At 40.1% G+C, this 17884-nt stretch overlaps 1 protein-coding gene across 11 annotated transcripts in view; it reads left to right on the forward strand.

Moving 5' to 3' along the window:
• Positions 1 to 17884, forward strand: part of neo1a (neogenin 1a) — a 210048-nt gene that overhangs the window by 183817 nt on the left and 8347 nt on the right. For 5 of the 11 annotated variants that reach the window (XM_037792435.1, XM_037792359.1, XM_037792400.1 and 2 more), the window contains exons 15-24: positions 172 to 366; positions 2126 to 2221; positions 7781 to 8013; positions 11127 to 11265; positions 13086 to 13193; positions 14140 to 14334; positions 15416 to 15448; positions 15690 to 15755; positions 16647 to 16785; positions 17460 to 17704. In XM_037792435.1, coding sequence (XP_037648363.1) covers positions 172 to 366; positions 2126 to 2221; positions 7781 to 8013; positions 11127 to 11265; positions 13086 to 13193; positions 14140 to 14334; positions 15416 to 15448; positions 15690 to 15755; positions 16647 to 16785; positions 17460 to 17704 — 1449 coding nt within the window. The remainder of the gene's footprint in view (positions 1 to 171; positions 367 to 2125; positions 2222 to 7780; positions 8014 to 11126; positions 11266 to 13085; positions 13194 to 14139; positions 14335 to 15415; positions 15449 to 15689; positions 15756 to 16646; positions 16786 to 17459; positions 17705 to 17884) is intronic. The other 6 variants (XM_037792392.1, XM_037792444.1, XM_037792384.1 and 3 more) reach the window with 4 other exon arrangements.

Raw genomic sequence — 17884 nt, forward strand, 5'->3', positions numbered from 1 at the left:
AAACTGTCCCCGGAACTTAATTTAAACTCTGGTGCCTGCAGCCGAAACGCAATGAGTTTTTCAAAAGGTTCCTAGTTCCAGGTGAAAGTTCCTGTGATGGAAACAGGGCTTAGTTAACAGATTGTCTCACTGGAATAGAAGAACTATACATACATTTTTTTCCTTCACCAGAATCACGTGTACCAGACCAGCCCAGCTCTCTCCACGTCCGGCCGCTGGTCAACAGCATCGTGGTGAGCTGGACGCCGCCAGAGAACCAGGACATTGTGGTGCGCGGTTACACCATCGGCTACGGCATCGGCAGTCCCCACGCACAGATCGTCAAAGTGGACTACAAGCAACGCTACTTCACCATCGAGAACCTCGGTAAGAACAAATGAAAACATTGCAATGCTAGTGTTCTGTTTTTATGGAGATATTGATTTCATCTCTCAGATAATAACCACATAATTACGCTGAAGAATCTCAGCTGATTTGTCAAATTTTTCTGATATTGATGAGACCGTGGAGACGAATGAGTCTTTGCTCTAAATGTCATAATTTAAAACATTGCAGTGATTGTCCTACTTAAACATATAACTGACTGGTTCTTTGACATTTTAATTACAAATGAGCAAACACACACACACACACACACACACACACAGACACACACGCATAGACAATATGAAGCAATTCATGTGTGCCTCACAGTGAGTATTTACAGAATTAATGAGATCTTCTCCACCGCACGCCTGAGCCGCTAATTATACTGATTGGCCTAATGGGGACACAATAATTAAAGGTCAAAAATGTTTAAATAAAACAAACTTGTTTTGGTGATTTTAATACTCGCTGTCATCGAAGCAAATAAAACATCAGATTAATGGTGTACCTCACTAAAATGCTCTGCTGGGTCCTGCTGTTGCGAGGGCCGTTTTTCTTCGTAGGATCAGTCCAACCTTTTAGAAACTGACACACATTATCGTCCGCACTAACTTCATTAATATTAGATTAAACACTTTCTTATTAAAGAAAGCACTGTTGTGCAACCTTTATTTAATTCATTTTGTTTTAATATTTTATTTAATTATATTCATATTATTTAATTATTTTTATAATCTGTTTTATTTACTCTTTTTTAAATGTGCCTTAAACACACAGTATGTACTCTGCATTTATGCTGTAGGTGGCCACAGGGATATAAGTAGGTGCTGGGAATCTGGTGTGTGAATTCATTTTATTAATTTATTTATTTTTATTTATGTTTATCTATTTATTATTTTATTATTATTTTTATTACTACCTTTTTTCTCTCCTACTTTGTTGTTGAATAGTTTATTTTTCACTTTACAGTTACTATCTGTTATATGTAGATATTATTTTATTTTATTTGGTTTATGTTGTTGTAGTCTTTTTTCATAAGGAAACAATGAAAAGCATTATTAAATAAAAAAAGAAAGCACTGATGTGATAGGTCTCATTTCATTAATGAGCAGTGATTTTACTCTGTTGAAAAGTAACTCACCCATTTTCCTTCCATAGGAAATTACAGATTCTGTTCCATTTGTGTTACGTAGGTCGTACTCTGTTGTTGATTTTTAATAATGGTATAATTACTCACCAAACACTTTTTAGACTCACCTGTTCCTCTCAGCCTCCCCCGAGGGTCCTTGATTCATGTGTTTTCCTTTTAAACTGAAATATTCTGTCTGTAATTGAATTTATTCTATTTTAACTCATTTAAATCGCATTGTTCTTTTGTGTAAATTGTTTTTTAACGTTGTATTATGATTATTTTACCCTTGATTTGAAGCACCTTGAGATTTTGCTGTATTTTAAAGTGTGCTATATAAATTAAATGCATTATTATTATTTTTCTACAGTAATTAAAGCTTCAGGAAGGGGTCTAGAAGTGGATTTTAGGTTAAATAATCTTAGGAAATGAGATTTGGCGGAGTAATTGATGCAAAATATCTATATATATGCATAATTGAAGCCTTCATTACAATCACAGAAAGAGGAACGATTGTATTCAAATACTCATTCTGGCCAATATCGCAATTACGAGTCGAGACTCGAGAGAGTTTCGGCTTGATTAGATGGTTGGATATCTAATTTATCTCGCTCTTCCTGTCTCTCTCAGACCCCAGCTCCCACTATGTGATCACCCTGAAGGCCTACAATAACGTGGGCGAGGGGGTTCCAGTGTACGAGAGCGCCATCACCAGACCACAGTCAGGTATGAACTACACACAAATCTGCTCCTTGGTTACCTAAAAACATGATCTCTTACATCTTGATACGCTGCAAATGGTAACAACTTAAATCACATTAACTGTAACTGTATTATGGGATATACTTGCACTGTCTTCGACTGACATTTATCTTCGCTCTCTCTAACCTGAGATCATTATCAGGGAGAATGTGTCTCGACTCCAAATTAGCAAAGAGATAACGGGTCATCGGGGTGTCTCGCTGCTCTCATTAACTCTCTCCTTAATGGCTCCCAGTATACTTGAGTCTCTTTTTAATCAGATGTTCAAAACCCTCAAATTTGGTCCTTAGATTACCAGTTGTCGCCAGTTTTCAGGGGATGAGATTCCCATATGTTGTTGGAACAGATATCCATCCACAAAGAATGGACAGAAATATTATTGGAGAACATACAGATGGGTTGTTTTGTGCACATCCAGTCCTACATTTACAGTGCAGGATAGTAAATTATAGTATATTAAATGAACAATACATAATTTTTCTGCTGCTAGGGGTCTTTGAATCAAAACAATAACAAAAGATGGAGTGTGGTGACGTAGTGAAGTAGCGCAGAATAATGGGAGTTGTTGTCTTCACCGCCATTGCCATCATTGCAGTCAGCTTCTCCCGGGTAGGAGTCCTTCTGTTTTCAGCTTTCAGGAGGTTTTTACTGGGAGCCAAATTATCCACAGAGGTCTCCTCCTCTCCAAAGCCAACGGACCCGGTGATTAAAACCGGCAAAACCACTGAATAAAGCAGATCCACGTTAAAATTCTGCGTTTCTCCGACACTGTTTGGCGGATACAGGACGTCCTGGAGGGTCTGCGAGCCAAGCTGCTGCGACTGTTTGCTCAGCTTGTTTCTCTGATAACTTAAAGCTAGGGTTGGTAATCTTTAAAAACTAGCAAGAGTACACTATATTTTCCAAAATATCCAAATGGATAACCCAGCCCAGTGTTGCCAACTCTTTTCCAATGAAAGTAGCTAGCAGCACTAGCTCCAAAAGTCCTTAAATCTAGAGAGAAAGCCACCAAGTCGGCAACACTGACAGTCCGTCCCTTCAGGCCTCCCTCTAGAGCCACTCCCCCACAATTATCATTACGAACATTACTGCAGCTTGTGGAAGACTCTGGTGACGCACAATGAGTGCACGGGCAGAGTGCATGCAGGTAGGCGGGTAGGTAGGCTTATTACAGTCCTACGACAGCCACAGATAACAGATTTTTTTCTTTTTTTTTTGTGAGGGTATTTGATTTATTGATTGCTGTCGAGATGTAGAGAAAATTTCAACAAATAAAAAAAAAATGTTTTGAAGACGATTACCAACTCTAGCTTTAAGATCCAGACGTCCAAAGACTCAAATCCTTCATGCACTTAAAATATATAATTAAAAATGACCAAGATCTCAAAAGTGTATTTTAGAAATGTGGCTTAAAACTGGATAAAAAGTCAATTTATGATAGCTTCCGCCAGTCAACCACAATGTCTGACGCATGCACAAAGGGCTGTACGCTGTACTTTGTAGTAGAGCCCAACAGACACAGTGGCAGGTGTATATATCCGTCAGTAAGTCACAAGAAATAGCCGTACGATCAGCTGCCAGAAATGCAGAAGATACTGTCTGTTTGAAGTCATTTAGAAACAGAGTTTCCATTACAGAACTTATTTTCCAATCGTAAAATGTCCAGCTCAATCAATATCTTGGTCACAATTCTTTCATAACCAAATTTAGGAGAATGTAACTGGATTTTTTTTAATATCAATATTGGCCGTAAAAATCCAGTTTCAGTCGGACTGTGCTCTGTTCCCTTTGATGTTATCAATGAAGCAGCTTTTATGTATCATCCTAATGATATGGACAATCCAGTTTGGCTGCCAGCCCGACGATCTATAACTCTTTAAGCCTCCGATCACAACCCCGTTAACAATTAGAAGTAGAACTTCAGTCTCCATCCAGCGTGATGACAAATGATCTTAAAGTGTGAAAACACTGCCACTTAGACTGCGTGTTAGCTGAGTTCACACAGTTTATGTGACATTGTCAGAAGACAGCCAGCCCGTGCACCCCGGGGTGTCGCAGAATGTGGTCTGCACCCGCCTCCTCTACCATCCAGCCTCCCGCCTCCCCGCTCCGCCTTGATCACTCCAGTTTGTCTCTGCCGCAGCACCATTGCAGCGCCGAGCTTGAGAGGGGTGGGATGCTGGATGACATGAATCACGTCAACACGCTTGGAGGGGGGGGTGGCAGTCTGAGTGTGCGCACACACACCCGCACACTGTCATACTGTACACTTCTGTCTATGAAGCTCTCTCACACACACACACACACAGAGCGCTGCACACTCGCGGACCCCCTGTGGTGTCCTTGGCAACCCTTCGTCAGATCCAAACGTTTCCTCTCAAAGCAGAACCAAAGCCCACCACCATCGTCTGCTGCTGAATCCTCTGGGGCGCGTTCCCTTCCTGCCAGTTTGTTCAAGTTGGAATTAAAAAGACGAGCTGACCTACATAGCACTTTTACTTTTGAAAAAAAAAAACTGAGGAAAAACTTGGTGAACTTAGGTTGAGAGAGTGCTAGGTTGAATGCGTTATAATAATATGACGTCTTAACTGAAGAGCAGGAAACGAGGGATTGCACCCGCGTCTGTAACAAAATGTTGCAAGAGCAAGTCGGCCTTTTTTCCTGCAGAGCATTCTACTGGTTAACTGGGTAGAGAAATGCACCTCGCATGCCACTCCAAAAACCTCAGTGCCTCTCCACAACCACATGAATGCTCGGATCTTCCATCACACACACACTCTGACTCAGTCTCGGGACTATAATGAGGGCAACTCAGTACAACGAGGTGTCAAATGGAGCGAGGCAGAGAGGAGAGGACCAACAGGTGGTCGAGGAGGAGTGTCATCGTGGGTGACTGACCAAAGCTTTTTCTTCCATCACAACCCAAACCAAGGACAGAGCAGTGAAACCGGCGGCCAGGAGGCCATCTTGAAGCGTTTATCCTTCAGTATGTCGGCCAGAAGCTGCTTGTTTGAGCCCCTCTTTCCCTCACACACACACTCATACATACACTCACTGGGTTTTATGGGCTGTAATGGGCGCAAGCACCTTACACACAAACACACTCAAGTGTTCTTTGTGCGAGCACATATACACACTGTCAGTCTTACATAAACAACAGGTTGTTGTTACGCAACATACTAAACACCATTTATCATATTCAAATACTGGGCTGCACTTTGTATGGGGCCCTTAAAGGTGAATACCACTAGATTTCAAAATTTAATTCAGTACTTACTTGCCATTGGTGGAAAGTAACTAAGTACCTCAAGTACTGTACTTAAGTGCAATTTTGAGTTACTTTTACTTTACTTGAGTAGAGTTTTAATTTTATACTTCTACTCCACTACATTTCAGAGGAAAAGATTTTACTTTTTACTCCACTACATTTATCTGACAGCTTTAGTTACTTTATAGATTAAGATTTTACAAACAAAACATATGATCGGTTTCTAAAATATGATACTGTGCTACATATTAAACAAACCAATAGTACATAAAGTAGTTAAAATGTGCTCAACCTCCACTAGCTGTCACATTAAAATGCTGCTTACTTGTTAAACCATCAGTAATAATATTCCAATAATGTGATATATACTAATATAAACTCTCCAAAAGGGACAATTCTGCCCCACAAATATTTTTTCATTAAGTATATTTTGATGCTAATACTTTTTTACTTTTACTCAAGTCATATTTTGAAAACAGGACTTTTACTTGTAACAGAGTATTTTTACACTGTGGTATTAGTAATTTTACTTTACTACTTCTTCCACCACTGTTGCTTGTTGAATAAATAGATATGACGATATACAGTGAGACAATCCAAATTAGTCAACCATCAGAGATTGTTTTAGCGTTGGATTTACAGAGTTTTTGCATCAATGTGATGAAGAATTTTAATTTTTCAGGTGTCTTTTTTTTTTATTGCATTAGCCAAAAACTGCCATTTTCATATTGTTATTGTAGCGATAAAAAACGCCTCTCAATTAAATTTCCCAAAAAATGACTATATCACAATACACAGTATATTGATATCACAGTATAAAATGACACAAACTGAGAAGGTGTTGACATTTACTACTGTTTTGATATGACTAGAATCAATAGATGAGAACTTTTATTACTTTTATTGTCATTGTAGGCATACAACGAAATTACGTTTGGTAACTTTCAGTGACCAGCAGCAAGAAAACAAGATTAAAAACAAGACATTCAAATGAAAACAAGAAGGATAAAAATACGTAATAAAAGATATTAAATACAAAACAAATGGTATTTCACAGCGCGTTAGAAAAAAAAAAGAATATTAATGTTAGTAATAATATTATACTGGACACCATTAAGGGCTGTCCACACCAAGAACAATAACTATAACAATGATTATAACGATTTGAGCCTCCACACTGATGAACAATAATGTTCTGTAAACAGTGGTGCCACGCGCACGGTCTCGCTGTAAATTTGGATGGATTTTGATTGGCTGTCAGTGTTTCTATCGTTTCCTTTGATGATCCCAACATCATCGTTCAGCACTGTTGTTGTCGTCATAGTTGTAGTGTGGACTCTGCCATCCTCTTGAGTTAAAAAATATTTTTAAAACAATATATTTATAGTCATCGTTCTTGTTGTGGACGGCCCGTTATGCTACATTTTTAATAGGTACTAATTAAAACATGCAACAACATGCAAACAATAAAATGGAGTTGTTATAAACCAAACTAGATAGGGTTAGGATTGCAACTCACATTATCATTTGTATTCTCACATAGGAGTGATGCACATCATTATGTAGTATTGATTCAAAGCTTTTCAGCCTGAGAACAGCAGCAGCCCAGTGAGCACACATGTGTCTGTGACCCTCTTCTCTGCCTGCAGGCTGCGTTAATTTAAAGCCTCGATATTCTTTCTATAGATTTCAAGGACATAACTCCGCTTGTTGACGTTGTGTTCCAGTGCATTCAGTGTCCTTCTGTTTATCCACACTGCTTTAAAATGTTGTGAAAAGCTCCGTGATGTAAACATATTTCAGTATTGCTTCTCATCAACACTTGAATGTGTGAGTTTGCCGTAGGATTGTGGGTATCTGCTTTCAGACTAGTTTTCCATTTACTGTAATCTTCTCCTATGAATAGAGTATCTCCTCCTCTCTCTCTCTGTAGCGCTGCAGTAGCTGTTGATAGAACACCACATATTGTACTGTAGCTTCTATATAGCACACAAGTCTGTAGAGTTGTCTTATTGTAGAAGTCTGTTTTTCTAATAGAAATCTTCTCTCTCTTTCTCTTCATCCTTCCCAATCCCATCCTTGTTGCACTCCCTCCCTCCTCTTCATTTTAACCCATTAACCTTATTTTCTCCTGTTCGTTCCTCCCTGCATCCTGTTTTCAAATCCACTGTCTGATCCGCCACGCTTCTTTTTGTTTTAATTTTTTGTCATTTTAATTTGTGTGCATGCATGCGGTGGTCCTGCCTGAATTGCAGACCCCATAGACCCCGATGTTGATCTGTACGAACTCTTCCATGCTCCATACACCCCAGTACCAGACCCCTCTCCCATGATGCCACCCGTGGGCGTTCAGGCCTCCGTGCTGAGCCACGACACCATCAAGGTGACCTGGGCCGACAATTCGCTGCCCAAGAACCAAAAGATCACAGATAACCGCTTCTACACTGTGCGCTGGAAGACCAACATCCCCGCCAACACTAAAGTGAAGGTAAGAGAGTCCTCTTCCTGCTTTTAATGTGTTTTTGTTCAGTTCAGGAAGTCGATTTCTTGAAATTATTGAATTCAAAAGGCCTTGCTCTGAAATTCTTACTGAGGATTTTCTCCAAGAAAAGAAGCTCCAGTTTAATTTTTAAACCCCGTCTCCTTTTTCTGGTTTAGCTCAGCACTTTTAAGCTCAAGTAACTTGTTTACAACTTGGTGTAATTCACTAAAGCATCACTTCAGTCTGATCAAACTTTGGTGATACGCCTTCATTTAATACAGTACGATTTCTGTGCTGTGGGACTTCGTGCTTCCCTTCACGCCGACGCTTACTAGAGAGATGTATTGATGTGCTGAGAATAAAAAAGTAATGTCGTACGATGACGATATATAATAAAGTATTCCCACAGCAGCTCCCAAGAACAGTGGCTGCATAATGCTGATGTTTGTAACCCAGCAATAATCTATTTTCATCCAACTTTCGAAGCACTAGAAAGAGTCGATCATGAGATTTAGGTCAAATAAAGTTGTCTTTGCTCTGCATCCCTGTAAAAGGTTGTCTGACTATACAACTATCAGTATCTGTAGATATAAAGGTTTAATTAAACTCTAAAGGCCTCGCTATGGTGTCTCATTACCACCCACGACTGCAACGCTTGTATTGTTTTCACCTTGTGAGTCTGTGTGAGTCATCATGGAGACACGTACTGTAGCAGGAACTACCACAGCAGTGGTTTTGAGTACTTTGCCAGGTGTTTATATTTCTGTCTGTCTGTCTGTGAACAGATGTTGTCACTGCGATAGCTTAGTAATCGTGCAAGATGCAGACACGAAAATGTACAGGTGTGTAGTTGAGATCAAAATGAAGGTGGAGTTTGAAGATGGGCGTAGTCTGAGCAAGGAGTTCGAAGGGGCCATTGCACCTCCTCCACGTCACTCCTCACTCTCCAATAAAGGCAAAAAATGCCAAACATATTCTTTAAAAACAACAGAGGAGCAACTGGTGCATAGACCATTGCACAGTTGTAAAGGTAAACATTCCAAATGTGTCCCAGTTTATTCCCCATTGCGGTGTATGTGAATGACATAAGCTGACAGGAAGTAAACTTGGACCCCAGCTGTTGCCTAGCAATACAATTCCGCTGTTTACAGTGAACAAAATCATGTTATTTTATTGGCCGACTTCCAACATGCCATGAGCAACCATGATCTGATCTCATTCTGAGTAGTCTCTGAGTAGTTTAATACAACTTTAATATTGCTATTATATTCTAGTGAATAATGCAAATAACAATTTCCCACAAGGTCTTCAAATTGCTTGTTTTTTTTCTGACCAACAGTCCCAAACCCAAACGTATTCAATTTACAATGATGTAGAACAAAATGAGCAGAAGCCCTCACATCTGAGAGGAAGTCATGATTGTAATGTATTAAATAAAGTTCAAATATTTGTAGTGAGTCACATCTCTCTTCGTGAGGACCAATTCGAGTTTTATAGTGTGTTCATACTACAAGCCATACAGAAACAGGCTACAAGTCATTTTCAATGGAAACCGGTGAAATGAAGCTTCAAATACAGTTGAGCTGGTCCCCTGGCTGGGGAATGTCAATAAGTGTCCTCACAAAGATAGAAGTACAGGGATGTATGTGTTCATGTTTATATGACCGCGCAGAGCTCCGATAAAGGCCTACTTAACGTTTATCGTTAAATTATTCAGCAAGGGCAAGATAAACTGAGAACTAGAAAGTACATCTGTACATCTGACAGTGCATTCTCCATTCATCCATTCATACACACACACACACACACACACACACACACACACACACACACACACAGACTCAGCAGGCAAATCTTACAGCTTGATACTGAAATTGGTTTGATTCTCTCACTGTGACAGTAATTAAAGAGTTCCACAGGCTCATTATGTTTCTGTCCCATTAACCAAATTCAATATGTTAACAAGTCAATTTGATCTTTTTTCATCAGTGGATTCTACACTCTGAAAACTACATCCTGTATATATGCAAGTCCATCTTGAGACCAGTCTAACCAGCAGTGATGCTGCTGTTCATCATGTCCTCTCTACTCTTGGAGCGAGTCTAGCCAGACAAGCTTGTACATTATTGAAGAGAAGAATGCTCTCAAACTGGCAGCGTGTTTCTTCAGAACAGAGTGTTTTATTTTCCTATCCCCCTGCCCTCTGTTTGACAGCCCCCACCGGAGAACTGCACTTTTGTCATAGCACGCAACGTTATAGATAGGGCTGTTAGAGACCGGCGAACCTGTTGGAGACCCGTCAGCTCAGGCCAGCAAATATCAAGACGAATGGTTACATAACCTAATATTTGTCTCTAATTTGCCCACTGATTTAACATTTTAATGCCATAGGAGTGTGAAATATTTTGTGTAACTAATGACGATGGTAATCTGCTGTATTTTGGTTTTGCAGCTTATTCATAATGGCTACACTTGTCCGTGTGTGGCACTGTATTTCACACCAAACATGACTGAGCATCACAAAATGTAAAAGCTTCTGGTTCCACTCAGTGGTCAGGGTGTGTAATGTATCCTCAACTCTGCACAGCATTCAGACCAGTGATCAATCGATTAGATCAGGCCTATTCAATTACCTTTTTAGAAGAGCCAGATTTGAAAAACAACTGCAAACTGGCCGGACATTTACAATTCCTATTTGATTTATAAAGCTAGGAATTTAAATGTGAAAACACTACACCTTTGAATTTCAGCAGATTACCGTTTTCATAAACAGTTGAATAGGCCTGGATTAGACGACTGAGAGATAAATGAACGGCAACTGTTTTGATAATGTAATAATTGTTTAATTGTTTTTTTTAAGCAAAAGCCAGAGAAAACAAGCAGCCATTTGAAGATTTGCAATGGGTATTTTTCTGAAATATTAATTAATCAAGAAAATAATCAGCAGACTAATGGATTGTAAAAATAATCGTTAGTGTGTTTAAAAATAGTTTTATTCTTGTGGCTGACAAAATACTTCCAATGCCCTGTAGACTTCATAAGTGTTGGATTTAATCTGCCTTCAAACAAACAGAATTCTTGTTTATTGTGTTTTTGTGTGTGTGTCCGTCTCTCCCCAGATGGCCAACACCACCAGCCTGAACCACATGGTGACGGGTCTGAAGCCCAACACGCTGTACGAGTTCTCCGTCATGGTGACCAAAGGGCGCCGCACCAGCACATGGAGCATGACTGCACAGGGCACCACCTTTGAGACCGGTAGGAACAAACACACACACACACACACACACACACACACACACACACACACACACAAACACACACACACACATAAATAATTGTGCAGAAACACACACAATGTACATAATCACATAAAAACATAAACCAATATGTCCAGTGTAACAAGCCCCTGGCTGGCCGGGAGTAACGTTTCACTGTTTGCAGACTAAAGGGAAGGAGAGGACACACCTGTGGAGAAACAAGCTCCTCAGTATAATATGACCGAAATGATAATAAGGTATTTATCGATAGATCTCACACTAACTGCAAGTGAAATTGAGGAAACCTGCAGCAAATTTGGTAATTGCGGAATATAATTTCAGCACTGCTCTGCTGTCCACTGACAGCGAGTTGGACTAACCCTGCTTCCAAGCAAAATACGCAATTTGACAAATCTTGAATTAATAATAATCATAATCATAAGAATACAGTTTTGTATTAAAACAAATTATTTGTTTACTTTTTGCTCTTGATTTGCAGACTCTGGGTGTCTCAGCCTGAGGAGCAAACCGAGACCTGACTCTTTCATGGGTTCAGCTTATAGAACAAAATACCCTTTGTTTTGGTTCATTATTCTTTTCCTGATTTATTATTCCATTACTCTTAAACTTCATTTTACCTTTTCCTTGGCACAGTGTCTGACAGTGAACGATTACTGTCTTCCCCGAGTCCACTGGATCCAAATTGCCTAAATTGACTGTATCGGTGTTAAAATTACTCATAGTGCTTTTAAATCCATCGGCCATTCCGTATTGAAAATGCACAATCCCCTGAGTATTTGTTTAAGCTTCCTGCAGTACTGCGTACCTACAGTAATACTGCAGATACTTCATTGTAAGTTGTAACTGCTGAGCTAAAAGTTGCCTGACAATAAACCGAACATTAAAAACAAACGCTAATGTTCTTTGAAACAGCGTCTCAATATTTGAGATTTATTGGAGTTTTAAAACAGAAGTGGAACTTTTTGTTGTTTTTATTAGGAGGGGAGGAGAGCAGCCAGTTATCATTTCTGCCCAGCCAGGGGTTTGTTTCACAAGTCTGCCAGTGGATTTTATCTATGAGGTCATAAACACACACATGTGTAAACAAGACATAAACCTTAGGTCCTTTGAGGGCAGTAGGAGCGCAAGAGACACACAACACATAGACACATAAAATGCAGACACAGTATCCAAAAGATATGTGCTAAGCTACACGCTACACATGCAAAAACACTCACACAGTTTACTCGTATCTTGTAGTAAAGTTACTAATGATGGCACCATTTTGTCGATTTTAAAGGTGCTATTGATAACATGGATAACATTCAGCCACTAGATGTTGCATTCTCTCACTGATGTTCCATTGCATTCACTTCACAACAAGTCGTTGCCAGGCACTTACCGTCAATCTCCATTTTATCTGTATTTTCCACACTAACTGACGACCCAGAGATACCACGTGATACCAAAGTCATTTTACTATTGGCTCACAAGCCTTGTTAGAAGTGGGAACCAAACGTTAGATATCCACAGAGATAAACAACACATTCATTTTGGACTGACCAAAATTTAAAAAATGATGAATTCACAATCATAATAATTTTTTTCAGGAAAATCCATACTTTATTTTGGCACCTAAAAGCTCTGTGGATGTATTATTATTTTATTTCTTTTTTTATATTTGTCTACATAAAAATTGTTATCAATAAGACCTTTAAAACTATACAAAACATTTGTCATCTTTAATGACACTTTTTTTTTTTTTAATGACTCTTTTATCTGAACTTAACAACACAACAAATGACCTGTCTCAATCAGTCCCCAGCTCCTCTCCGAAGGACTTGACCGTGGTGAGCAAAGAGAACAAACCTCGCACCATAATAGTCAACTGGCAGCCTCCCTCTGAAGCCAATGGAAAGATCACTGGTGAGTCCCAAAGTCTCTCTTGTGTGTTACATATGTTGTGGTCTCACAGATGAATCTAGACTCAGGTTCAACCTATATATCCCTCTCTAACTATAAAAGAAAATCTGGTGTTTCTGGACTGAAAAAACTCTGACTTGTTTTCTTTCATTTTAACCATTTAAACCTCTTTGTAACAACTCCTCACTAAATGCTGACTAATCACATTTAGGTGAAGAATCGATCTACAAAGTGTGAGGCGGGCCTCGCCAGAAGGGCTCCACACAGTTTCAGGGGATTGGAAGTGAAAAATATTGCTTTAGTTATCAAAATAAGATCACATAGAATAGCCTGAATGTGTGTGATTTGGTTAAAGTGATAGTTCAGAGATACAGTAGTTTTTTATTGTTTTCCCCAGAGAAACTAATCAATGCTGTAGGACAGACCTTTTATTATGTATTTGGTGTAGTCTGAAGTTATGTCAAACAGCAATATTAGACTTTCTTGTTGAGTGTCAATGTGATCAAATAACATAATCATGATCCCATAGACATCCAGGAATTGAGCGAAACTAAGCATGTACACTAAGAGGGGAGTGAGGGGTCGCCTTTTCCCAAGCTTTGTCTGATGGGAGGCCTACATCCTCAGACTTTGAAAACCCCTGTTCTCGACAAAATGATTACGTATTTAAAATGTCCAAACTAAGACAATGTATTTTCCTTGCAGTAGTGGTCAGAGAGGAATCTCCATCTCCATCTGATCACTGCTCTGCAGGTTTACACGTTTTTACTAAATCAAGGAGATGTAATGCACTGAATTATATAAACCTAACGCAGAGTGTGATTCATGACTCTTAGTGTGCAGTTTGACTAGGAAGAAGTAGCACAGAAACATTCTAGTTGATCTTATTTTGCTCTGCATTAAAGCCACTGAATCTTTGTCTCTCTCGTTCTAACTCTTCCCGCTGTAGGCTACATCATCTACTACAGTACAGATGTGAACGCTGAGATCCACGACTGGGTTATTGAGCCAGTGGTGGGCAACCGCCTGACCAACCAGATCCAGGAGCTGACGCTGGACACCACCTACTACTTCAAGATCCAGGCACGAACCTCAAAGGGCATGGGCCCCCTGTCTGATGCCGTACATTTCCGCACGCCAAAGAGTAAGTTTGGTAAACACAATAAGATGGGAACACATTGAGGACAACTGGTAGAATCATCCACTCTTTTGTCCGTTCAAGAATGATTTCATACGCAAAATAATTTAATCCCACTTTAAAGAGCCGTAGTTTTTTCTCAGGAGTTGTTTGAAGTTTAAAAGAGCTAAAAGGAGAGAGAATAAATATTGGATTTATATTAATAATAAGAAATAGTAAATCCAATATTTGCATCTGTTTGCTGAAACGACGATAGTGGTGATTCAGAGCGTAAACGTTAAAACAAGGCAGGGGGCTGCGTTGGTGGGGGCGTGTAGTTTAAGGCACCGGTGAGACAGTGAAATGCAATGCAGGAAGTCCAGTAGGAGTAACAGATTAATGTATTCAGAGGTTTATCAGATGCCAAAAACACTGCACAGCAGACAACATTTTACAGCCCTGGAAAGTTATCACAGCGGGAACTATTTAATCTTTCATCACGATGATCACAAACCGTTCAAATACAAGCTTCACATCACAAAGTAATCCACCAGGTATGTGTGCTTCCGTGTGTACGATCGGCCAACGCAGCTCCTTCCCGGACAACGTCCTGGCTTAAATACCTTTTCTAGGCAAATTTTCCAGATGAAGTTGTTGTGAGAAAGTCTCTTGAGAGCTGAGACAGAGATGTTTCTGGTCAGCAAATTTGCAACTCTATATGTAAAAAAGACAGATTGGTGGTTTTCCATGCACCTTATTTGTTTGTATCGGAATGTGTTTGACAGGGCTGCATCTTTTTTAAAGACGTTTTTACTCATGGGATGTTTAGTATAGTATTTTTACTGAAAATCAGTATGTGTTTTATTGTACTATTTGTAGGATAATTCTAATCTTTACATTGATGCTTTGCTCTTGATGTGGGCTTGGCTGCGTCTGTACTGTAGTACACTCTTTCTGTTTGGTTCTCATTCTTCTAGTTTTGCCTCTTTCCTCCTCCTTATAATCCCCTTCTCTCGCTTTGTTTCCGTCTCCCACGCTGCTCTTTTCAGCTAACCTGTTTTTTGCTTTTTATTGTCTCTCCCTCCCTGCTCTCCTTTGGCCTGTTAAGCTGAGTCCTCTGACAAAATGGCTAATGACCAAGGTAAACTCCCCCTCCACACTTTATCTTTCACTGCTGACTCTGCACCTCGTGTATCTCTCTCTCTCTAGAGATTACCATCTTCTGGGCTGCATGACCGGCGAAATCTATCTGTGCTTTTAGACATTTTCAGATCATAATGTATCTCCTGAACGTTAGACAGAGGCATAAATGTGACAGTAGAAGAGGCTGTGAAAACACTTAAGAGTTTTATTAAAACATGTTATTTTCCATTTGGAATCAGCCTCAAATCCACCGAAGCAGGGGCCCTCAGGCAACCAACATCCACAGGACCCTGGAACTGCAGTTGGTAAGATTTTCCTCTCACCCGCCTTCTTTAACAGCCCTCATGATATCACTGACTACGTTTACATGCACACTAATGTTCCGTTTTTGCCCTTATTCCAAAAAAGACAATATCGTTACTAAGCTGCTTACATGGCTAATTAAAATGAATATTCCACTAATATTCACGTTTACATGCAGCCATGCATGCTCCGATTAACGTAACCGCAGGCAAACACAGCCTCCCTCTTTCATTCCTTCAACCACCTTCTTAAAAGGGTCGATGTTGTGATATTTGCACATATCCAAAAACCTGTTGATATCCAAGTCTAGGTGTGTTTCTCCTTCCAACCAGGAATGTGGGCTTTTCTTTAGGTCATGTTTCTCTGCAAACTGTCGGCTAGTTGGTTTGTATACAACGCACAGAGCTGGTTTTAAACAGGCAAGAGGCCGTGCGTCGCAAACTGCCGTAAAAACCCCAATTGGGACACATATTCTGCATGCGCTGTAAACATGTCCAAAGAACGCTCCTAAAACCTGAATAATTTCGGCATATCCCACATGTCTTAATCTGAAAATGCTCCATGCGGAATCAGGCCTAATTGGGACTATCCAAACAGAACATCCTGTTTACATGACCTGTATTACAAATTCAGAATATTGTCATATTCAGGATAATAGTAGAATATTAGTGTGCATGTCAGTGAGACACTACAGCAACCAATATCATGATCTGATTGTGCCCACAAAGTCAGAAATTAGTCCCTTTTCTCTTGTCAGTGCATTTTGAAATCTGCAATTTTGAATTTGTGTCCATATTTTTGCTGTATTAGATGTGACATGTTCCCCCGTCAGTGTCTTTTTAAAGAGGTATTTCTAAATGTATCTAGTCTAATCCAGTCTATCTCCTCTCGAGGTAAATCAGGGGTGGGAGGCAACAGCGAAGGTCACATCCTTGTCATTGTCATCATCATCTCCGTGGGAGCCTTCACCATCATCGTGGTGGTGGTGGGGGCCTTCCTGTGCACACGGCGCACCACGTCCCACCAGAAAAAGTAAGAGGCTCAGTCCCACTTTTACCTTTCTTGTCCTCTTTTTGTTTCTCAGTTCGCCATGGTCCTTTTCTAAAACACATCTTCTAACTCTGTTTTTACTATTTTACTCATTTACTGCTGCATAGTATTTATTGATGCACGTTGGATGTAATGAATGAAATGCAGGGGAAGAAAATTAAACTTAAGAGCGTCTGTCTCCACAGTAAATCTTCTGTTGGGTGTTTGATGGTTATTTATTTGTGCTTTAGAATGTAACCGCTGTGAAACAATCAGAAAATAACCAGCCTAACATTACTTTTAACTTTATCAAACAAAGAAAAATCCTCCCCTTGTCTTAAAATGGTCCTAAATCGATACTAGAGTACCTTTCTTGTTTATGAATGAAGCGGAACACAAGTTGAAAGCAATCAGCGACAGTCACCTTGCAAACTCCACCCCGAAAGTTCTGGTACTTTCAGAAAGTACTACCCCCCCAGGGTCTTTTTAGGGGGCAACATCTCCCCGGAGGAACTTAATTTAGACCCTGGTCCCTGTGGTAGAAATGCAATCAATTCCTGAAAAGTTTCCTAGTCCCAGGGGAAAGTTCACGGGGCTTAATCTTCTTACTTGTACTTCTCTTTATAAATGATGTCAAGTCTTTCACCATTTACCTCTGTCTGTGTTCTCTCCTGCAGAAAGCGGGCTGCCTCTAAGTCCACAAACGGCTCCCACAAATACAAGGGAAACTCCAAAGACCTGAAGCCACCTGATCTCTGGATTCACCACGAGAGGCTGGAGCTGAAACCCATGGACAAGTCGCCAGATCCCAACCCAGTCATGACCGAAACGCCCATCCCCCGCACCTCGCAGGACATCACGCCGGCTGATAGCAACCTGGACAGAGACCCCCACCTGCAGCAACGGCGCAACTCCTACCGTGGTCAGTCTCGCCCAAGGGGGGGAGGACTTAGAATTTAATGTTATGGGAAAGAGATCAAAGTGTGCTGCCTGAGCGTACATGCATAATAACACTGAGCAAACTTCTTGAGTTTGGCTGGCAGACAGGAAAGTACATTTTGGGAGCTTGATTAAGAAAACAGTTGGGTTTTTTTAAAGGCAG

This window comes from Sebastes umbrosus, chromosome 2 (genome assembly GCF_015220745.1).
Source record: "Sebastes umbrosus isolate fSebUmb1 chromosome 2, fSebUmb1.pri, whole genome shotgun sequence".
Taxonomy (NCBI): domain Eukaryota; kingdom Metazoa; phylum Chordata; class Actinopteri; order Perciformes; family Sebastidae; genus Sebastes; species Sebastes umbrosus.